Here is a 22,816-nt window from a genome sequence, read left to right as displayed (position 1 = left end):
ATGCCATCGAGACACAAAACAGGATGTCACGTGGCTATGGACCTTCCTCTGTGATACATCGTATGTGCACAGACACATGTGCATATAATACACACAGATAGGTACTAGTTTATGTGTGTGTGTGTGTGTGTGTTACACAGGGGTCACTTTAGTTGTCTGCCCTGGGAGAGGGGGTGCCCTGGCACGCGGCGGGTGGAGACCAGGAATCCGCCCAATGCCCCGCAGTGCACAGGTTGCCCCCCCCTCCGAGTCCTTCAGTCCCATTGTCAGCAGGGCTGAGGCTAAGCCCTGTCGAGCATAAAACGCTCTCTTTCTCCATTATCTATATATCGTCTGTCTATCCATCCAGCATATCTATTTGTTTTACATCAATAAACAATCTTTCTGTCTCCTGTATCCATTGTCTGTTACCGAACCTGTATCCACCCATCTAACCATTCATCTTAGCTATCAATCAGCTATATACCTTACCTATCATCTATCTATCTATCCATCTGTCTGTCTATCGCCCTGGCACACAAAGGGGCGATTCTGGTCCCCGGCGGACCCTGGATCTCTGCAGACCTGCAGAGGCTACTGCCATCTAGTGGACAGAAATCAGGGACGCCGCTAAATACCCTGCAACCGCCCAGGGCGGCCCCACAAAAAGGGAAGATCCTGCCCCAAACGGGATCTTAATTAGTCCTGAGACTGAGAAGGGCTACACTCGTACTGTACCGAGGCCCGGCGGAAACCCCTCTCTCCGTACACGCCACATCTCGCCCAGGGGACCCCCATCTCCACCCCCCACTGTCTCCTGGGGACACCCATCTCCCCCCTCGAGGACCCCTCCACCCAATCACAAGGACAGCCTATCTCCCCTGCCCCCACTCTCTGCGCCCAAGGTGCCCCGCCGTTGTCAGGTTAGGGGACTGCCCCCAGCCCCGGCCCCCACCCCAGGCCCGCAGGCTGGGGCCCAGCGCGCTTCCGGAATCAGCGGCCACGCAGGGGCGGGGCGAGATGCGGGGGCGTGGCTTCATGGGATGGGCGGTGCTTCGTTCTGGGCCGGCCCGGAAGCGGTGACCAAGGGAGACCTTTCTGGGAGGCGGGGCGGGGCTTGGGGAGGGGACGGACCGGGCTTCCTGGGGGGCAGGTATGGGCGGGGCTTAGCTTAAGGGGCGGAGCTTCATTGGGGTAAGGCCTGGGCGGGGCTCAGCAGCCAGGGCGGGGCCTCGTTGGGGGCGGAGCCTGGGCCGCAGGGCCCGGCGCGCCTCTTTGGCTGCGCAGCTCTGGGCGGGCGCCTGAATCCCTCCGCGGACTCCGGCGCGGGTCGGGATCGGGGTCGCGGCGGCGCCATGGTGCTGTGCCCGGTGATCGGGAAGCTGCTGCAAAAGCACGTGGTGCTGGCCAGCGCCTCCCCGCGCCGCCAGGAGATCCTCAGCAACGCAGTGAGTGGCCTGGGCCGGGCCTGGGCTGGGGTCTGCGGGGCGGGGATCTAGGGCGAGCCTAGGGCGGCGGGTCTAGTGACCAGGGGCCTAGTGACCAAGGGCCTGGTGACCCGGGCTTGGTCGGGGGCGGCGGGAGGTGTCTGCCGGGCTGGCGCCTAGTGACCGGAGGCGTCTAACGATAGGGGAGAGGGGGTGGGGTCTGGTGGCCTCAGCCTAGTGATGGGAGGCCTCCTCACCTCGGTGTCGTCGGAGGTGGGGCAGGGGGTGTCTGCAGGCCAAGGTCTGGTGACTGGGGGGGCCTACTCCCCGAAGAGGCCTAGGGGGGTGAGGGTGTCTAGGCCAGGGCTTAGTGGTGGGGCCTGGTTGCAGGGTCTGAGGACAGAGGCCTTGTGACTGGGGGTCCCGTGACCAGGGCTGGGGCCTGTGGTTACCGGCGGGCTGACCTGGAGTTCCCGTTGTGGCTCAGTGGGTTATGAACACAGCTAAGATCCATGAGGACTCGGGTTCGATCCCTGGCCTGTGGGTTAAGGATGCGGCGTTGCCGTGAGCTGTGGTGTAGGTTGTACCCCTGGCTCGGACCTGGGTTGCTGTGACTGTGGCCGCAACTGATTCGACCCCTAGCCTGGGAACCTCCCTATGCTGCAAGTGCAGCCCTCAAAGCGTGGGGGTGGGGCAGGGCCCTAGTGACCGGGGTCCAGGTCCGTGGGGTGAAGGAAAGAGGGCCTCTGCATGACCTGGGAGCCAGTGACCTGATGGCTTGCTGGCCGGGCTGTGTGGGTCTGGCGGGCCAAGGCCAGGTCTGTGTGCCTGAGCTGGGTCTGTCCCGGAGCAGGGCGCGAACAGAGTCAAAGCGGAGGGGACTTGCTCATGGTGGGCACGTTCTGCCTGGGGGCCTTGGGGAGTGGGCTGGGTACGGGTGGGTACAGAGCGAGGGGTGCTGTCTGTACCTCCAGGGAGAGGGCTGGGGGGTACAGAGACAAGGCAGTCTCACAGTGCGATCTCAGGAAACCGGGGGTGCTGGAGCCGTGATGGAGGGGAGAGGTGGGGGAGCGCTGGGGGGCAGGGAAGGTGAGAGCCAGAGGGATGCTCTGCAGGGGTCCTGGGGGGTGGTGAGGAGTTTTCTCCTCTGTGGTAATTCACCTGTCCCCACCTGGCTCCAGATGTCACTGTGTCCACAACCCGCATCCCACAGGGCTGCCTCGTCACAAGTACTAAGGGACCAAGTTAACGCCGTCAGAGTCCCGCTGATGTTGGTGGCTCTTTTGTGGCATTTCTTTCAGGCGGTGTCATTTCAGTAGTTTGATCCCTGTGGGGGTGAAGCCTGGTCTTTGGGACTCTCCGGGAGCCCTTTGACCCCTCGGTGCTGCAGGCCAGTTCATTCCTCCCTGCTGGCCTCCGCGTGGCCTTCCCCAGGGAGCCCCCCCCCCGGCCCCCACCTGGCCAGTGTCCAGAGTGTGGATCAGATGGTTGGGGACAGTGGGCTGCCCCTGGGAGAGGCCAGTGACGGCAGGTCCGGTCCTACCCCATCCGTGTCCTCGAGTCCCTCCCATAAACGCTCACGCTCTCTTCACCCTTCTCCAGGGCCTCCGGTTCGAGGTGGTCCCTTCCAGGTTCAAGGAGAAGCTGCCCAAGGCCTCGTTCCCCACCCCGCATGCGTACGCCGTGGAGACCGCCAAGCAGAAGGCCCTGGAGGTGGCCAGCAGGATGTACCAGGCAAGGGCTTCTGCTTCTTAGGATCTCCTGCTGTGGGGCATCCGATATGCGCGTTGTATGCGAGTTCCCTGGTGGTCTGGTGGTTAGAGCGTGCTGCTTTCACCACCGTTGCCCAGGTTCCATCCCTGGTTGGGGAGCTGAGTTCCCACATCAAGCGGCTATATGCTGCAGCAGAAAATTAAATTAAAATTTAAAATGTGCACGTGGAGTTCCCGCCATGGCGCAGTGGCTCACTTGTGGCAAGGAACCCAAGTAACATCCACGAGGACGTGGGTTTGATCCCTGGCCTCACTCAGTGGGTTAAGGATCTGGCGCTGCTGTGGCTATGCCATAGGCTGGCAGCTGCCGCTCCTATTCGCCCCCTTGCCTGGGAACTTCCACGTGCCACAGGGGCAGCCCTAAAAAGCACACACACACCCAAAATACGCACTCTGTAAATAAGTGCCATTTACAGCATGCGGTTAGTGTAGCTTTTCCACGGCTGAGTGTTTCTGCGTAGTAAGCTGTTGGGATCCTCCCTGGCAGCCGGTGTCTGGAACATTACGTGATATTTCTCTGTTGCTCGCAGAAGGTCTGTTTATCACTTACCCATCACGTATGGAGTAGGACTCATCTGTCATTTTGCCGGTACATGATATTGCCTCGGGATTCATGGAGGAGTGTCATGGACATACCTCAACCGAGTTCCCTGGTGTCCCCGTGGTTAAGGATCCAGCGTTGTCACTGCCGGGCCTCAAGTTGCCGCTGTGGCACGGGTTCGATCCCTGGCCCAGGAACTTGTGCATGCCGCGGGTGCAGCCAAACAAAAGAGAGAGAAAATAATTGACACACCGTATCCATTACTCTGAGTTGCGATATGATACGCTGTTGCACTAGAATAGCGTCACTGATGACATGGGATTCGTGTGGTTTATGTGTTATTAGCCTTCCTGTGTAACACGCGACCGTATGTACTATTAGAGCATCATGCGCAATACGGAAATAGCCGGTTTCCTGTGTGTTATGATCTAATAAACAGCTGCCATCGAGATAACGGTATCGTTTAGGAGACGGAATTTGTGCCGTTTACCTGTGACTTGGTGGCCCTGTGTAATTTACACTCGTGATTCGTGTAATGGGGTCTTTGGGATGGAATGAATGTAGCTTAGCTCTTGCAGTGCCTTATAATGATGCCTGCTTGCCATTCGCGTGACGGCACAGGCGTGGTAGCTGGTGTGAGTAACCATGATGAGTTTTTAGCCATTAGAGGGCACAGTTATGAGTTATTCGCTGGCATAAATAGCTAGTTATGAATTATTAGTTGGTGTGAGTAAATGAACCCTAGTTGCTGATTTCGGGCCATGGAGAGACGCGTGGTTAAGTGCGGCCAGAGTCGGAGTTGGTACCCACATGTCCGAGGAGCGTCCTGGCGTCACGGGGGACGCAGAGGGCCTCCAGGTTTCCCTTTCCGACTGTGTTTGTTGGATACCTGGGGACGCCTGGCGCGATGTGCGTTGCGATAGGAGTGTGCTGGCCGCACACCCAGGGCCCTCCTGGCTGAAGCTGGGTCCGGGTCTCTTGCAGAAGGACCTGCGAGCCCCCGACATCGTCATCGGCGCAGACACCATCGTGGTGAGTCCTCTTCTGCCCGCAGGTTGGCCACCATGTCCTTGGAGACCAAGGTCAGGGCTCCGCAAGGCTGGCTCCTCCCGCAGCATCTAGGATGCATCTGCCCCAGGTCTCCCCGCGGTTCCGGTGGGCTGCCCGCAGGCCTGGGGGGCCCTGGCTGGGGGCTGCCGCCCTCCTCTCTTCCCGTGGCTTCTCCTGTGTGACTGGGTCTCCTCTGGTGTCTCTGAGGAGGACACCGTCCTTGGAGGGAGGGCCCCCCTCTTCCAGGAGGACCTCCTCTCACACCCTTCCCGTGGCCTCTCCTCTGTCCCAGTTTGCTTCTTCCATAAGCACCAGTCGTAGTGGCTTACGACCCACCTACTTCACAGTCACCTCACCTTAAATTTTATTCCATCTGCACCCACCCTCTTTCCAAATATTGTCCCGTTCACGGGGGCCAGGGGGCAGGACCCCGATATGTCTTTTGGGGGAACGGTTCTCTCCAGGACGGGGTTTGGGGCACGGAGTGTCCTCCTTTTTGGTGGGAGGTCCCCCTGCATGGGCTCCCAGCAGCTCTGCCACAGGCCAGCGCACGGAGACAGAAAGGGGACCTCCTGGCTCCAGGGGCTGGGGCAGGGGTTTGCAGGGACAGCTCACGGGGACAGGGGTGGTCTCCATGACAGAGAGGTTGGGGAACAGGACAGCGGTCCTGCCCCAGCGTTGCAAATACTTTAAAATGGTGAATTTCATGCTATGAGAATCTCACCTGGATTTTATTTTTTGTTTTATTTTATTTTGATTTGATTTGACTTTTTAATTTATTGTCTTTTTAGGGCCGCAGCTGTGGCCTATGGAGGTTCCCAGGCTAGGGGTTGAACTGGAGCCGCAGCCGCCGGCCTACGCCAGAGCCACAGCAACGCAGGATCCGAGCTACATCTGTGACCTACACCATAGCTCACGGCAACTCTGGATCCTTAACCCACTGACCAAGGCCAGGGATCAAACCCCAAACCTCATGGTTCCTAGCTGGATTCGTTTCCACTGCGCCATGACCGGAACTCCTCACCTGAATTTTTAAAAAAGTATAAATCTAAAAAGTGGACGGGAATTCCTGTTGGTTCGGTGGGTTATGAACCTAACTCATATCCATGAGGACATGGGTTCGATCCCCGGCCTCGCTCCGTGGGTTAAGGATCTGGCGTTGCCGTGAGCGCTAGCATAGGTCACAGACTTGACTCGGACCCCACGTGGCTGTGGCTGTGGTGTCGGCCCGCAGCTGTAGCTCTGATTGGACCCCTAGCCTGGGAGCCTCCATAGGCCATGGGTGTGGCCCTAAAAAGAAAAGAAAAAATAATAAAGAAAAAAAAGTGAACAGTGCTGCTGTCACAGACCGGCTGGGGGCCTGGAAGCGACGGTCCCCCTCCCGTCTCTCCTGCAGGCAGTGGAGGGGCTGATCCTAGAGAAGCCCGTGGACAAGCAGGACGCCTACCGCATGCTGTCCAGGTGGGTGGCTGTCCGCCGTCCACCGTCCTGGGAGACAGCCTGCATCACAGGGAACCTGGGCTGGGCAGAGGCACCGAGCCCCCTGGTCGGGGTGGGGTGGGGGGTGGGCGCTGCGCCTACCTCCCCTGTCCCAGCCGGGGCCCCTCCTGGTCCAGATCGGTGGCGGTGGCCGGGGCCTTTGAACGTACCTCCGCCCCGAGGGGCTGCCCGGGCATCCATACGTCCCCAAGCCTCCACCCCTGGCCACTCCTTGTCGTTGTCATGCCAGCCGCCACCTGAGCACTCCCCCCAGGAGCCCGGCCATCCGAGCTCCCGCCCTGGGGCGGGGGCTGTCCCTCTCTGCGCCTGCGTGGGCCACTCCCATCATCCCCCATCCTCAGGGCCCCTTCCTGGCTCGGCCACGCTGGGACAGCCACCGCCCGGGGAAGGAGCCACCGCTTCTGGGTCCCTGTGCTCGCGGCGGTGTCCCAGCTGGACCTCGCGTCCTGTGACAGAGCCCCCGGGGATGCCTCTGACCCAGCCCTGCCGACTGGACCTTCATGGTCACAAAGGAGGCTTTCCTCGGAGACCGTGTGGCCGGGGCGGGGCTGGGGCCGGGAAACAGGGTCGCGGGCTCAGTTGTCTGGAAGATGCTGCAGCGGGAGCCGCCAATGGCCAGAGGCACGAGCGCACGGTTGTGTGTTGCAGGCTGAGCGGGAAGGAGCACAGCGTCTTCACCGGAGTGGCCATCGTCCACTGCTGCAGCCACGGTACCGCGGCCAGCGCGCCCCCCTCCTCCGCAGCCCCGGGGTCGGGACCGCAGCACACAGGGGGGCGGGGGGGTGGGTGGGGGGGATCCTCGGTGTCGCACGGGGGCGGCTCTGTCTGTGCTGCACATGAGTTTCCTCTCCCGTCCTGCCTGGGAAAGTCAGGGTCCCACGTGGAAGCTTGGGGTTCACCTGATGGGGGCTGTGCTGGGTGGGGGACAGTCAGACGACCCCCTCCAATGCCACCCCCCCCAGATGCTTCCTTTGAGGTCTTCCGTTGGGAAGGTGGAGGTTTGGACGGCATGGGTAAGCTGCACCGTGACGAGAAGGCTTTTGAAAAAAATGCACAGGAGTTCCCATCATGGCTCAGTGGTTAAGCAACCGACTAGGAACCAGGAGGACGCAGGTTCAATCCCTGGCCTCGCTCGGTGGGTTAAGGATCTGGCGTTGCTGTGAGCTGTGGTGTAGGCCGGCAGTTGTCGCTCCGATTCTGCCCCTAGCCTGGGAACCTCCACATGCTGCATGTGTGGCCCTAAAAATAAATAAATAAATAAAAGTACGTAAAAAATGCGCGGAAACCCGGGAGTTCCCACTGTGGCTCAGGAGGTTCAGAACCCGACATCGTGTCCCTAAGGGTGCAGGTTCGACCCATGGCCTCACTCAGTGGGTTAAGGATCCCGCACTGCTGTGAGCTGCGGCACAGGTCACAGGTATGGCTCAGATCCTGTGTTGCTGTGGCCGTGGTGTAGACCGGCAGCTGCAGCTCCACTTCAACCCCTAGCCCAGGACTTCCATGTACTACAGGTGCATAGAAAGAAAAAAGAAATGAAAGAAATAAAATAACATGAGCCGTCCTCCCCCCTGCCCCCCGCTTAACGACCCGTGTGTGCCTTGCACGCAAAGCTCTGGCCAGCTCCCCCCGATGCAGCGGCTCTAACCCGGGGACACATGTGCCGGCCGAGGGCCCTCACCCGCAGGTCCCCCCTCGCAGACGGCCAGCTGGACACGCACGTGTCGGACTTCCATGAGGAGACCCGGGTGAAGTTCTCGGAGCTGTCGGAGGAGCTGCTGTGGGAGTACATTGACAGCGGGGAGCCCATGTGAGTGTGGGGGCCCTGGGGCCGAGTCCCCGCCAGGCACGTGGCTCGGCCTGCGTCTGGGGCTTGTGGGGCCCTGGAAGGCAGGGGCCCCGTGACCCGAGTGTCCCCTGACTGTCCCCAAGGCGTGCCAGGTGCAGGCAGCAATCTGGTCAAGGTCATGACTGGGGGTCAGCCAATCTCCATCGTCACGGGTTCACTCCCCTCCCCGACCAGGGCTGCCTGGTGGCTGGTGGCCTCACCCACAGCTCCGAAGGTGCCTCAGGGACTGGCCTGCTGTGTGACCTCACGGAGTGGCTCCCTCAGCGTCCTCACGAGGGCGTGGGCACCAACAGCAGCGGGGAGTGAACGCAGGCACCCCGGGCCCCCGTGGCCGAGGCTCAGCACGCATATTCTGCTGGTTAAAGCCTGCTTGGGCCCCTTCAGGGTCAAGTCAGGGGACAAGCCTCCCACGGGGTGGGAGAAGCTCTGTGTCGGTGCCTGGAGGCAGACATGGCACCCCACCCCGGGCAGCCCTCCCCTGGTGGGAGTTCTAAGCCCCCCCCAGCGCCTGGTGACAACCTGTGTGTGCCACGGCCCAGCCGTGCGCTAAGCTTCTCCTGTGTTACTGAATCCTCACGGGAGTATCTTTGTCTGCCTGGGTTCCTCACAAAACACCGCAGGCAGGGAGCTTGGAACCAAAACATTCGTTTCTGTTTCTCCCTGTCCTGGAGGCTGAACTCTGAGATCCCGGTGGGACAGATTCTGTGCCTGGTGCAACTGCTCCCTGGTTCAGAGGTGGCATCTTCTCACTGTGTCCTGATGCTCTGCAAAGAGCAAGGGGCTCCCTGGGGTCTCTCTCTCTCTTTTTTTTTGGGGGGGGGGTCTTTTTAGGGCCGCACCTGCGGCATACAGAAGTTCTCAGGCTAGGAGTCAAATTAGATCTCCAGCTGCCGGTCTACACCACAGCCACAGCAAGACAGAAGCCAAGCCACATCTGCGACCTACACCACAGCTCATGGCAACGCCGGATCCTTAATCCATGGATCGAGGCCCGGAATCAAACCCACGTCCTCAGGGATACTAGTCGGGTTTGTTACCGCTAAGACACGATGGGAACTCCTCTGGGGTCTCTGATAAGGACACTAGTGTCTGGAGTTCCTGTCGTGGCTCAGCTGGTTAAAGACCTGGCCTAGTGCCCGTGAAGATTCGAGTCAGATCCCTGGCCTCATTCTGTGGGTTAAGGATCCAGCATTGCCGTGAGCTGTGGTGTAGGTTGCAGATGCAGCTCGGATCTGGCATGGCTGCATGGCTGTGGCTGTGACATAGGCGGCCAGCTGCAGCTCTGATTCGTCCCCTGGCCTGGCAACTTCCATATGCTGCGGGTGTGACCATAAAAGGATAAAAGAGTCAAAATTTAAAAAAGGACCTTAGCATCCCTCAGAAGCTCATCACCTCCTAAGCCTCCCCGTCCTGGGTTAGGTCTCCACGTGGGCATCTGAGGGCCCAAAAGCGTTCAGTCTGACCGGAGGATTTTGCTCCGTTTACAATGAGCGGGCAGTGCAGGGACCCGGGCGACAGGGATGGTGAGGGGCCAGCGGGGCTCTGGGTAGGGCTGCCAGGCCCTGGGGCCTCGGGTCCCCACGGCAAACCAAGAGGAGGGGCGGGGCCAGGCCGTCCGTCACGGCGGAGGGCGTGCCGGCTGCGCCCTCTTTCCCGCCCCCCCAGGACAGGGCAGGGGGCGGGGGTCTCACTGCGGTTTCCTGGAGCGGGTCTGGGGGCGACTGGGGGTGGGGGAGGGGGGTGCTGGGTGGTCGACAGGGGGAGGGGTCTCAGCAGAGGCGCCCTCGCCACCGGGGAGCCCTGTCCAAGGACTCCCATTGAGGCAGCGGGGCAGGTGGGCACAGCCGGGGGCCTGGGTCCTTGATGGGGCAGCACCCCCCCCCGCCCCCGGAGATGGCCTGGCACCGGGCCTGGAGGAGGGGCAGCTCCCCCGGGGGCCACAGCTTGCCCCTCCCCCACCGGGGCTGGGGGGCAGCGGTTCCCTGCCGGAGCCCCGACCGCGGGTCTGGGGGCGCGGGGAGGGTGGAGGTCCCTTGCCACCTCATCCCCGCCCCCCGCAGGGACAAGGCGGGCGGCTACGGCATCCAGGCGCTGGGCGGCATGCTGGTGGAGCACGTCTGCGGGGACTTCCTCAACGTCGTGGGCTTCCCGCTGAACCGCTTCTGCAAGGAGCTGGCGCGGCTGTACTACCCGCCCCGGGCCCAGGACGTGCAGCGGCTCAAGCACGACTCCATCCCCGCCGTGGACACCTTCGAGGATCTGAGCGACGCCGAGGGTGGCGGCCCGGACCCTGCTGGGAGCCACGAGGGCGGCCGTGGTGGCGAGAAGGCGGGCGAACGGCCACAGGCTCTGGGGGCGCCACACGCCGATCTCAACGGGGCGGCAGAGAACCGGCCGCCTTTCCCCACCGGCCTCCTGGAGCTGATGGACGCCTTCAAAGCATCCAAGGTACCTGTCTGAGGGTCCCCAGACCGCCGGATCCAAGGACCCCAAGGTGGGGTTTTTAAACCACAGGAACCCCCCCCCATCCTGGGGACCAGAGGTCTGAGGTCAAGGGGTCCCAGGGCCGAACTCCCTCCAGAGCCTCCAGGGGAGGGTCCTTCCCGCCTCTTCCAGCTTCTGGGGGCTCCAGGCGGCCCTGGGCTGGTGGTTGCCTCCCTCCCGTCTCTGCCTCTGTCTTCCCGTGGCTTCTCCTCTGTGTCTGGGTCTCCTCTTCTGTCTCTTGGGAGGACACTGTCCTTGGAGGGAGGGCCCCCCTCATCCAGGAGGACCTCCTCTCAGACCCTTCGCTTCCTCACGTCTGCAAAAACTCTATTTCCTAGTAACACCCCATTTCCAGGCTTTGGGGGTGAAGATGTCAGCATACCTTTTGGGGGTCTCCGTTCAGGCCAGAACAGTGTCCCCAGTTGATTATCAGAAATAGGGCCTCTGGGGGAGTTCCCGTTGTGGATCAGGTGGCTAAGGACCCATCTCGCATCCACGAGGACTTGGGTTCAGTCCCTGGCCTTGCTCAGTGGCATTGCTGTGAGCTGTGGTGCAGGTCGCAGATGCTGCTCGGATCCCACGTTGCCGTGACTGTGGTGCAGGCCGGCAGCTGCAGCTCCTTTCTGACTGGGAACCTCCATATGCCGTGGGTGTGGCCCTAAACAGAAGAAAAGAAAAAGAGAGAAGAAATAGCCACTGGGACCCCAGAGGGTGGACGTGTCGGTTCGACTCCCTGGGCCACACAGCCGGTGTGTGCGGCCCCTGTTTGGGTCTGTGGGTCCCCGGGGTCTGCACGGCAGGGTGGGGTCTGTAAAGGTGTCCGAAGGTGAGCTGTGCTCAGGGGACCCTGGAGGGGGCACCCCACCATGTCTCCAGCTGGGGGAGATGAGGCTGGAACCCTGACTGTGCGGAGGGGGTGCCCAGCCTGCTGGCCGGGAGCACTGGGCTCTGGCAGCGAGTCAGCAGCTGCCTGGAAGGCAGACCGGGTCAGGGTCTGTGCCCTTGTCCCCCGGGGCCTTGGGATCCAGGCAGCCATCCCAGCAGAGGGTGTCCTGGACGGAGGAGGAAGCAGCCTGGGTCCAGGTCACTGCTTCCTGGAACCCGCAGGTCCCTGCGGCCACAGCCTCCCTGTGTGCATGGGCACCGCGGCTGCCCTGGGCCCCCAGCCAGACGGGGAGTGACCAGCAGAGGCCCAGCCCGGGGCCCTGAGTCTCTGCCAGCAGTGGCTCACGTGGCTGTACTCTTCTGCAGCCGCCCCGCTGACACCCCCTCAGGGCCCCTCCCCTCCCCACCATGCCTCCTCCGGCTGCTCCTTTGGCACCTGCTCAGGGGCATTAGAGCAGGGAGGTGGCCCTGAGAGCTGGGAAGTGGGATGGGAAGGGACTGGGGCCCGTCCTCCCCCTCGCCCCGGCCCACCCCCTCCCCCCGGTCCTCCCCGACCCCCTCCCCCCGCCACCTCCCCATTACCTCCTATCAGGAGGGAGAAGCTCAGACTCGGAATGAAGGCTGCTTCTGCTTTGCTGCACCCCAGGCTCTCATCTGGCCGTCCCCCCATCACTCGACTGGGCCGCGCTGCGCTTCTGGCGTCTGTCTGTCCGTCTCTTGCTCTGTCTACGCACCGCTCATCCGTCATCCATCCGGGGTCTGTCTGGCCTCTCCGCCCTGTGTTCACCTCTGTTGTCTCCTGTGTCGGGTGTTATTCTCGTCATCTCTCGATGTCATTCTCTTCGTCATCCGTCCGTCCACTTCCCCGTGCGTTGTTTATCAGCCCGTCTCTCTATCTGGGTATCATCCGTGTCTGTCCCCTCCCCGTGTGTGCCTGTCACTAAGCTCTACACGTCCACCCGTTCATCTCGCTGTCCTTTATCTCTGCGTCTATCGCCACGGGTGTACCTCTGCGACTGTCTGTCAGTCTGACCATCGTCTGTCCATCCGTCCACCGACGCAGCTGTCATCTCCATGGATCAATCAGGTTTATCTATTGTGGCTTCTTTATCGTTGCAACTGTCTAGCTTCGGTTTGTGATTTTTTACCTTTTACCTATGACGTATCCGTTAGCATCACTCACCACTTGCTCTTCGTTATTTCCATGGTCTGTTGTCCATTATCACGCACCTGTTACCTGTCTATTCCTACTCCTCTCCCTGTCCATCCCTTTATCCGTCGCCTGTCTCTATGTCGCCTGCGTCTCTGTATGACGCCGATCTGTTGTCTAGCTGTTCAGCCTTTCGACCTGTCCTCTGTCACCTGTGCAGCCGTCACCTCTTCTGTCGTCTTTGTCCACAACGTCCACCCGTCTGCATCCTCCCCCATCTGTCACCCGGTCTTTCTGTGTCACCCGTCTCTATCAGTCGTCTCTCTCTGTCGTCGCTGTGCTCCTCTTCCACCCATTTGCCAGCCGTTTACCCGTCGATCGTCTGTCTATATCCTTCTGCCATCTCCCCGTCCCCCCGCCTAGCCCTCTGTCCCCCCCAGGACATCGCTCTTGCCACCAGGCTGTCCCAGTGGCTGGGCGTGCCTCCAGGCTGGGGTCTGTCAGGGGCCCGGCAGGACAAAGCACCCCAGAGGCTCGACAGTGGCAGTTGTAGACGCAGCTCTCGTCGGGTGCTTCCCAGAAGTGCCTCCGTTATCCTGGAAAGTTTCCACGTGACGACGGCTCCCGGGAGGTTCCGGGTGTCCTGCGACACGTGTCCTGAGCGGCGTGGCCAATCCAAGTCCACCTCCACGCACAGCCCCTTCCTGGGTCCCCGCGGAGGGCCTCCACGTGGGAACCTGGGTGCAGCCCGCGACAGGGGCCTTTGCTGTCCTCCCCCGGGACGACGTCTCTGCCTGGTCGCTGTCGATGTCCTCTGCCCTTGAGCAAACCCGGTTCCAGCCGAAACCCACTCGCATCCGGAGACGCTTCCCCGCGTGTTCTTGACAGCCCGGCCTCCCCTTGCGAGTCCTGGGGAAAAAGTACCTGAGAGGTCACATCCTGCGTCTGAAAGGAACTCTTCTTCCCGGACAGGCGCTGTTCACGGCTTGCAAGCTCCAGGTGTTTGACGTATTACAAGACCAAGGCCCTCTGAAGGCTGCGGACGTGGCCCGCAGAATAGACGCCTCCACGGGCGGGACCGAGCGGCTGCTGGATGCCTGCGTGGCCCTGGGCTTACTGGACAGGACGGACAGAGGTGCCTGGGGTCTTTCCAGCAGCTTTGCAGGCGGGACGGTGACTGATGGGAGACAGGGAAGGCAGCCCATCTGTCCCTCTGCCCCGGGAACACTGCTCTTCCCTGGAGCGTGGGGGGCAGGGGAGGGACGGAAGGAGGAAGCAGGTGTGCGTGACTTCTCGTTCTTTTTCTTCTGGTCTTTTCGGGCCACACCTGCCACCTGTGGAGGTTCCCAGGCTTGGGGTTGAATCAGAGGTGCAGCCACAGCCACAGCAACGCGGGATCCAAGCCACATCTGGGACCAACACCACGGCTCACAACAACGCCAGATCCTTAACCCACTGCGCGAGGCCAGGGATGGAACCCACGTCCTCATGGATCCTAGCCTGGTTCTTAAGCCGCTGAGCCTCAGTGGGAACTCGGCCCCATGTTTTCAGGTTACAGCAACACGGAGGCGGCCACGCTCCACCTGGTGTCGGATGGCGAACACTCCCTCCACGGCCTCGCCGTGTACCACGACGACCACGTGTGGGACCTCCTGACACACCTGGACCGGGCCGTGCGGGAGGGAGCAGGCCCGACCCACAGGGCGCTGGGGGCGATGCAGGCGGAACCCCTGTGTCAGGTAGCACAATCCAGTGTCCCTTCCACGTCCCTCTGCTGCTGAGGGACCAGCGAGCACGGGGATGTTGCAGAGTAGGGGCAGTCGGAACTGCCTGGGAAACAGCCAACGCCGGGAAGCCTGATGGGGGCTGCAGACGGCCTGCAGGCGCCGAGGACGGCGTGGGCGGGCCGCTGGCTGGTCCCAGCACCAACATTTTTCTAGCAGGGGCTGCTTTGCATCAGTGCACCCGTTTTCCTGCGTGCAGTTGAATTGCACAGACTCTCGCTTCTGAGCAGGGCTTGCAAAGTACTTTCCGCCTCACCTCATCCCGCTCCCCTCCCTCCAGCAAACAAAGCGCTGTGCGTCCATCAGGCCCTCTTTGAGCCAGAGGCACCCATCCAGGGCTTTGGGCCACCTTGGTCCCCAACAGCCTTGGCCAAGGGCAGACCACACGTGAGGCAGGGAGGCAGGGCTGCGGATGGCGGGGAAGGGGCCTGGCGTAGCTTGCGGCTCACATCCCGTGTGGGGGAGATGGACAGAGGCAGAGGGACAGTGACAGAGATGAAAGAAAAGACAGGTGTTCTCATTGTGGCTCGGCAGAAACGAATCTGACTCGTACCCGTGAGGACCCAGGTTGGATCCCTGGCCTCGCTCAGTGGGTTAAGGGTCCAGCATTGCCGTGAGCTGTGGTGTGGGTTGCAGACACTGTTCTGAGCTGGCGGTGCTGTGGCTGTGGTGTAGGCCGGCAGCCGCAGCTCTGCTCTGCTGCTTAGCCTGGGAACCTCCATATGCTGCAGGTGTGCCCCCCCCCCAAAAAAAGAAGGCGCTCCCCTCGTGGTTCAGTGGTTATCTAACCTGACGGGCATCCGTGAGGATGTGGGTTCAATCCCTGGCCTCACTCAGTGGATTAAGGACCTGGCGTTGCCGTGGCTGTGGTGTAGGCCAGCAGCTACGGCTCTGATTCCACCCCTAGCCTGGGAATTTCCACATGCTGTGGGTGTGGCCCTGAAAGACAAAAAAGATCAGAAACAAAAATTTAAAAAGTAAGGAAAAAGAAAAGAAACCAAAAAGATGGAGACTCTGAGTCGTTCGGCTGCTGTAAACCCGCCGTAAACCGGGGGTGATGAACAGCAGACGTGGCTGTCTCGGGGTTCTGGTGGTGCACGTGGAGATCCCGGCCGGGGGCCTGGGGGAGGGGAGCAGATTTAGTGTCTGGCGAGGCGCCTTCCCGGTGCCTGGACGGGAAGGCCAGGGGGCCCCTCATCCCGGGGCAGGACTGCCTGGGCCCTGGGTGGGTGTCCTCAGACCCCGTTCTGTGCTAGGACGCCCCCCACGAGGGCACAGAGGGGACGCTGCGGTTCATGAGGGCCGCGCACGGCCTCAGCACGCTGACCGCACGCCACGTGGCCACGGCCTTTGACCTGTCCCGCTTCAGCTCTGCCTGCGACCTGGGAGGTGCGTACACCCCCCAGCGCCCCGCCGGGTGTCAGTGCCAAGGGCCCTGTGTATTCAGTCCCGGGCAGCTCGGCCGCCCCCCGTCAGACTTGCTTAATGGGTTTATCTCCGCAAACTGTCTCGGTGCTGAGATTTATCCAGGGTGGGTGTGGGCTTGGGTGGATGTACCCAAGTGCTAGCAGGTTCTAGGGATGGCCCAGGACCCCCCTGGAGGTGAGGGGACCCTTCCTGGGGGCTGCTGAGCCGGGGAGAGGACTTTGGAGCCCGTCTGCCCCCATCTCCTGAGGTCTGATTCTGCCCCACATCCTCCACCCCCTCCCAACGCAGTTCTGACCCCAGGACAGTGGACACAGGGGGAACAGAGACCTGCCCAAGGGTTGCATGGGACTGGGGTCCAAGAGGGCTCCCGAGCTGCCGGCTTGTGTTTCTTCATCCTCTGCACACCTTTCCTCCTGATGGCCCAGAGTGGCTGCGGTGGCGCCAGCCATCGCATCTACATTCCCACAGCTGAAAGGGGAAGGGAAGAGTACAGCTCCCTAGAGCTTTGTAGTCGGGAGTCCCCCTGAGTCTTCGCCCACCCTGCTCACCTTCTCTGGGCCGGCACCTGCTCCAGCACCAGCCCACGAGGCCCTGACTTTGCAACACCAGTGATCCCCCCCTTCAGCTGACCTCATTTCAGGGCACAGGCCTCAGGCCATGTCCTGGGAGCATGGTTTTGGCTTTGCCAGAGCTGACCCTTGGACACCCAACAGGGGGCTCGTATACGGCAGGCCAGCATCCACTTTTGCTTCCCGCAGGCTGCACGGGCGCCCTGGCCCACGAGCTGGCCCAGGAGTACCCACGTCTGCAGGTGACCGTGTTCGACCGCCCGGAGGTCATCGAGCTCGCCGGGCGCTTTCAGCCCGAGGGACCCCAGACGGGGCGGATCCGCTTCCTGCCAGGTCAGTGCGGCTTCGTGTCTGCTGGTGTCGGCGTTCGTGACTTTATTTCTGTCTTCTACAGAGCGCATGCCCATGTGTGTCGGTCTGTTTCTGCGTGCGTGTGTCTGTGTGCCTCTGTGTGTGTGTGTGTGTATCTGCGTTTGTATGAGTGCATATGCTTCTGTTTGTGTGTGTCTGTGTCTGAGTGTGCATGTATCTGTGTGTCTGTCCATCTGTGTGTGTTTCTGTGCGGTCTGTATGTGTACGTATCCATGTTTTCTCTGTGTCTGTGTGTGTGTATATATTGGTGAATCTGTGTGTCTATGTCTCTGTGTTAAGTGCATGTCTGCATGTATAACAGTGTCTGCGTGTGCCTGAGTGTGCATGTCTGTGTATGTATCTCAGTGTGTGTCTCTGTATCTCAGTGTGTGTCTGTGTCTCAGTGTGCATGTCTGCATGTGTCTGAGTGTGCGTGTCTTTGTGTGTGTGTGTGTGGCTGCACACACACGAGCGCATCTCCAGATCCTGACAACGGGACGTGGAGGCGATGGCGGGGGTGGAGGCGGGAGGCGGGCCGAGATGCGCGTGTGGGCCGCCACAACCAAGGCCTCGGGGGAGGTGCCGCAGGGGCTGCAGCAGGAAGGCCTCGGGCAGACGTGAGGAGGGCTTCCCTGTGGGATGGTCTGAAAGGAAGCTCACAGCTCTGACGACTCACCTGCTCTGCGGCCCCACCTGAGGGCAGGCGTGCTGGATCACCCTGTGCCCCCGGCCGCCGGCTCCTTTTCTAGTGAAAGCGAGCTGGTCACCCAGCTCCACTCTGAACGGTGTCCCCAGAGTCGTATGTCGAGGCTGAAGCCCCCGGTGTGACTCTCCCCCGAGGTGATGACGGTTAAGGAGGTCACCGTGCTGCAGTGATGACCAGAAGGCGTCCTTCTGTCTGTGTGTTTCTGGATCTGTCTGTGGGTCGTGTCTCTCCCGCTTCCTGGCTTGTAGGTGGCCGCCTTCTCCCTGTGGCCTCGAAGCGGAGAGAGAGGGGCACAGATTGACAGACTGACTGATTGATACATAGATGGGTAGATGGATGGGTAAATGATAGATGGATACATTGATAGATTCTTGGATGGATGGACGAATAGATACGGATGGATGGATGGATGTATAAATAGATACACAGACAAACAGATTGAGAGATATGATAGATAGAGAGACTGATCAAGTGAAAGATAAATAGATGGATCAATGGATGGAAGGATGGATCGATGGATAGACAGACAGATATAGATAGACAGACGTGATAGAAATGGATGATTAGGTGGGTGGATGGATGGATGACGGTTGGATGGATGGATGGATGGATGGACGAATGGATGATAGACAGACGAAGGCTGATGGCGAGAGAGATGACAGACGGATGGGCAGACAGACAGGCCTCTTCTCAGATCCCCGACTTCATCACTTCTGCAAAGACCATCTTTCCAAACAAGCGTCCTTGCCCAAGTCAGCCCCTGAATGCGTCTTTTCAGGGACAGGATCTCCCCACAGCGGGCCCCCCCCCGCCCCCCTCCCCCCTCCCCTGTAGAGAGTCCCCCCTGCCCCCTCCCCTCTCCCCCCTCCCTCCTCCCCTGTAGAGGGTCCCCCCCTGCCCCCCGCCCCCCTCCCCTGTAGAGAGTCGTGCACCCGTTTGCCGTCCAGCGGAGGCCAGGTCTTGTGTCGCTAGCGTTTCGATCCCATTCTCTGTAAACAGGTCACGTTTTCCAGGACGCCCTCCCGGAAGCAGACCTCTACGTCCTGTCAGGAATCCTGCAGGACCTGCCGGGCGACAAAGTGCACGAGTTACTGAGCAGGATCTCAAACAGCTGCAAACCAGGTGAGACCACACCACTCACCTGACTTTTTCTCTGTAACCTGCAAAGACACTTTCTGCTTTAAAGAAAAAGAGTATGTTTTATAGATTCGGCCGCCCCCTCTGCCCTCCGAGGCTCAGCTGACCGTCTCCCCGCGGACGGATTTGGATTTGATGCATGATGCGTGGGTGCTGGGGATGCATCTCTGAACTCCTGGGTGACAACATCCGGGGTGCCAGGCTCCTGCACAGCCCCAGATGTGGGTCTCCCCCGCCCCCCGCCAGGGCCCCACTGGGCTCAGGCGGTCCCTTCTCTGATGGCTTCCAGGCTGCTCTGTGGCACCCGGGCCGTGTCCACATGCTCACAGCCGACAGGGGTCATCAGGCCAGTGGAGCGGAGGTGACCAACCCACGTCTGTGTCCTAGGGGCAATTCCGCTGCCTGTCCTGTGCAGCCTTTGGCGTCCCCATCAAAGCCACCTCTCGGCAAAACGACCCCCATTCTGGGTCTCTGATCTTGGACAAAAGCCAAGTCCATTCACGGGGTCTCTGCAGGGAATGACCGTGTGGCAGCCATGCTGGACTCCGCCCCGCTGGCAGTAACGACCCCCTCCTAGGACCCCTCTGGCCTCTCCAGGAATCCGAGGCCCCCACCTCAGGCACAAAGCCAGGTGGGGGCACCGGGAGGCAGGTCTTTGAGGACCAAGGTTGACTGGCCTTCCTGCCGCCCCCTTTCCTGTGTCACAGCCCAGGGCCTCCTCAGGCCACTGTCCTGTGTGCCCCCAGCCTCCGGGGAAAAGCCCCCCCGCCTTGTGGACACGGGGGTCTCCGGCTTGGAGAGGCGCCAGCAGCCATGGACTCCACTTCTCACGGGCAAGCTGGCCTCCAGGACCCGCTGCTTATGCTGGGAACCAGCGGGAAAGGCCTTGGAAATGAAATGATGGAAATGAAATGAAATGAGACACGGGCAGATCGGAAACAGAACCCAGGAAGGGCAACAGGGAGGGGACAGAAGAGGCAACACGGGGAGCCATCCTTGAGCCCTACAACCTGCCTGCAGGGGCCCTAGACCCCAGGAGCCGGGCGTCTGGAGACCACCCCAGCCTGCAGGAGGCTCAGGGTCCCAGGGACCCAGGCACCCAGGGTGAGCCTGGGCTTCAAGAAGGTGCAGGGAGCTCCCTGGTGGTCCAGTGGTTAGGATGCAGTGCTTTTACCTAGGCGGCCTGGGGCCAGTCCCCGGCCTGGGGACAGAGATCCCACATCAAGCCACTGCTCACTGCGACTGTAGAAAACCAAGAAAAAGGTGAAAGCCCCCAGGCATGGGCACCAGAACCATTCGGGCTCCTCCAAGCAGAGCTGGGGCTTGAAGACGCAGGGGCAGCTGTGAACTCCAAGGGGAACCTGATTTCCACAGATGCCCAAGGTACTCGCCGCAACAGTGGACGGAGCGACGTGCCCTGAGACTTGTAGGGAGAGTTCCCGTTGTGTCTCATCAGGTTAAGGACCTGCCAAGTCTCCGTGAGAATGTGGATTTGATCCCTGGTCTTGCTCAGTAGGTTAAGGGTCCAGCTTTGCCATGAGTTGTGGTGTAGGTTGCGGACACAGCTCGGATCTGGCGTGGCTGTGGCTGTGGTGGAGGCCGGCAGCTGCAGCTCTGATTTGAACCCTAGCCTGGGAACTTCTATATGCTGCAGGTGTGACTCTAAAAAATAACCAAGAAAAAAAAAAGGCTTTTCTGGACTCAATCACTGTGCCTCCACCGCAGCCCTCTCTCCGGTGGCTCCTGCAAAATAAAGACAGAAACGTGAAAACCAGGGCTCCCCTCTGCAGGACGGGCCGAGGGGACCCCAGGGTGACAGCCTGGGTGGGGGCAGGAGGGAGAGGCTCACGGGCCAGATGCTGAGGGGCCCCGCTACACAGTCATCTCTTGGGTAGAGGGTTTGGAAACTGTCGCTGTGTGAGGACGTCTCTGGAGCATCTGGAACATGTTGAAAGTGTGGAAGTTTAAAAGGAGCCAATTTTAGTCCCCCAAAAGGCCGTGTGGTTCAGGCTTTCTTGTTGGTCCGCGTAGCTGGATGAAGACGGTGTGTCCGCAGTCCACACCCACCGGGCACCTTCCTGGGAAATAGGGTCTTTGCAGGTGTGATGGAGAGAGGGGGCTGAGAGGAGGTCCTCCTGAATCAAGGTCACCATCCAGCCTCTCCCCACAGGCGGCGGCATCCTGGTGGCGGAAGCAGCCCCGGCCGAGGAGGCGGCGGAGGCGGTGGCGCCGGCGCGGATCCCCCGGCTGCGGACCCTGAGCCCCAGCGACCACCAGCAGCTGCTGCGGCGACACGGCTTCCGGGACGTGCAGGTGGCGCGGGCGGGGGCCCTGCTGCGCGTGGTCCTGGGCACCCGGGCCGCGCCCTGAGGGCCGTCCCGACGGAAGTGAAGGTCTCCTGGAGGCAGGGGGCGGGGGGGGGGGGGGGGCGTTAAAGGACACAGAAAGCACGGCGCTCTCGGCCCGCGTCTGTGCTGCTCTGCGCGCGGGGGACGCGCAGGCCCCGCGCTCCCTCTCAGCGCCGGAGGACGCCAGGGGCGTCTAGAGCCTGTTTCCCAATCCTGCCGGTTTGGAGCGAGTTCCTCCCGCGCTCTTTCGGCTGCCATGTGGGCGGCCTGTTCAGTGGTTCCCATCGCTGACCCTCGGCCGGTCACTGTGGCCGCAGGACCCACCTCCGCCCCCGCCCCACAGCGCACACCGGTGCCCAGGATGGTGTCCAGATGCTCGTTTGTTGGTAAGGGACCCACGGGAGTCTGTTTTGCGCTTCAGCAGCGTAGCTGTTTCTTCAAGGGGAGGCCCGTGCAAAACCTTTTGTGCGGCGGTCACGTGGAGGCTGTTAGACTACACGTTCTTGTCTGAAGAGTCCCAGGGGAGGTCCTTTCTAACAGGGCCCCTGTGGGTGTCAACACATCACCTGCGCTTTCCAGCGCCAACCACAGACTGTTAGACACATAACGTACAAGACGGGAGACACAGACAGTTTTCTCTGTGTCAGAAGGGACTTTATCGAAATAGAACGTGAACCATGTGAGTTTTACATGCAAACGGAAAGATGTATATTTGTAACTTAAAGGATATTATATACACATACACACAAGTATATCATTTTGTACAGGCGCCAATTATTGAAAAAAAAAATCGTGTCTCCGCGGGAGGCAGGGATCGAGGAAGGAAGTGAAACCCTGACTCTAGAGGGAGCCTGGCCGTCGAGGGGGAGTGCCCTCTGCTCTCCCCGTGGGATGGAGAAAAGAGAGCGCTCGAGGCCCCTCGGCCCCCTGGACCCTGTAAGGATGGACCTGCGGCTTCTGTGAAGCAGCAGCCACTCGTCCTGGAGCGCAGAGCGGAGGCTCCGCCCACCCCAGGTCCCCGCCCCTCACCTGGGCGCGGGCTGGGCTCCCGGCAGGACCACTTCCGCCGCGAGGCGGAGCTGGGGTGACCCGTGCCCGTCCCCTTGGGCCACTTCCGTCAGCCTCCTTCCCCTCCCCAGGAGGAGAGGTGAGTCACGGAGGGTACCTTTGTCTCGCCAAGGGCACCTTGTTTCACCCTGGCCAGGTCCCCTGGGATGACAAGTGACGAGTCCGGGGCTCTTGGAAGGCCTGCGTTCAGGCCCGCTTGGGCGCCCGGGGATGTCTGGACACGGGGTTTGCTAGAAGAAAGCCCATATCTAACCAGAGGTGCCAGGGCGCCCGACCCGGGGACACCCAGCCCACCTTTGTCCTGGTCGCCAGAGCCCTGCGGGCTGGAGGCGGCGAGGCTGCTGCAGGCTCTGACCCCGAGTTCCCCCACCCACGACGGTGCCCTTAAACCAAGGACACTGGAATTCCCGTCGTGGCTCGTCAGGGTTAAGAACCCACCGGGAGGCGCGGTTCCATCCCTGGCCTCGCTCAGTGGGTCACGGATCTGCAAGCTGCAGTATAGGTCGCAGATACTGCTCAGATCCGGTATTGCTGCGGCTGTGGTGTAGACCAGCAGCTGCAGCTCCAGTTTCACTCCTACCCTGGGAACTTCCGTGTGCTGCAGGTGTGGCCCCCCCCAAAAAAAAAAAACCCCAAAACTAGGACGCTCTGGAGGGAGACCCGCCCAGGTGGAGAGTAAAGGGTCGATAACGTTTGTGGAAGCGACAATGTGCCTGGGGCTTCTGATAACTCTCATTGTCTTTTGCGTGCTGGAACTGCTTGCATTAAAGTTTTTTTTTAAAAAAACGTGA

General features: G+C 61.0%; 1 protein-coding gene across 4 annotated transcripts; it reads left to right on the top strand.

Moving 5' to 3' along the window:
* Positions 1 to 1,282: 1,282 nt before the first annotated feature.
* Positions 1,283 to 22,816, top strand: ASMTL (acetylserotonin O-methyltransferase like). 4 transcript variants are annotated; one of them, XR_014834862.1, is made up of 15 exons: positions 1,283 to 1,427; positions 3,009 to 3,140; positions 4,704 to 4,751; positions 6,166 to 6,230; positions 6,918 to 6,979; positions 7,968 to 8,076; positions 10,176 to 10,563; positions 13,607 to 13,769; positions 14,186 to 14,373; positions 15,675 to 15,807; positions 16,605 to 16,748; positions 18,472 to 18,594; positions 20,780 to 20,922; positions 21,379 to 21,636; positions 21,725 to 22,816. XR_014834862.1 is itself a non-coding variant. In XM_021081390.2 (13 exons), exons 1-13 carry the CDS (start codon positions 1,335 to 1,337, stop codon positions 20,977 to 20,979), a joined length of 1,848 nt encoding a protein of 615 aa, XP_020937049.2. In that variant the 5' UTR covers positions 1,283 to 1,334; the 3' UTR covers positions 20,980 to 21,707. The 4 variants fall into 4 exon arrangements, 2 of the variants coding, with proteins under 2 accessions (XP_020937049.2, XP_020937050.2); XR_014834863.1 differs by lacking the exons at positions 14,186 to 14,373; positions 21,725 to 22,816 and having other exon boundaries at positions 21,379 to 21,707; XM_021081390.2 differs by lacking the exon at positions 21,725 to 22,816 and having other exon boundaries at positions 20,780 to 21,707.

Source organism: Sus scrofa, chromosome X, assembly GCF_054392235.1.
Source record: "Sus scrofa isolate SSC_HxYL_T2T_F1_AM1 chromosome X, Sscrofa_HxYL_maternal_Yorkshire_Landrace_v2.0, whole genome shotgun sequence".
Classification (NCBI taxonomy): Eukaryota; Metazoa; Chordata; class Mammalia; order Artiodactyla; family Suidae; genus Sus; species Sus scrofa.
This window is presented reverse-complemented; position numbering and strand designations above follow the sequence as displayed.

What these genes read in the sequence shown, in the direction of transcription:
- ASMTL (XM_021081390.2), top strand. Translation starts at nt 1,335, where the DNA reads ATGGTGCTGTGCCCGGTGATCGGGAAGCTGCTGCAAAAGCACGTGGTG. An exon ending in ATTGACAGCGGGGAGCCCAT is followed by an intron (nt 8,077 to 10,175) that starts GTGAGTGTGGGG and finishes CGCCCCCCGCAG; the next exon opens with GGACAAGGCGGGCGGCTACG. An exon ending in AGGCGGAACCCCTGTGTCAG is followed by an intron (nt 14,374 to 15,674) that starts GTAGCACAATCC and finishes GTTCTGTGCTAG; the next exon opens with GACGCCCCCCACGAGGGCAC.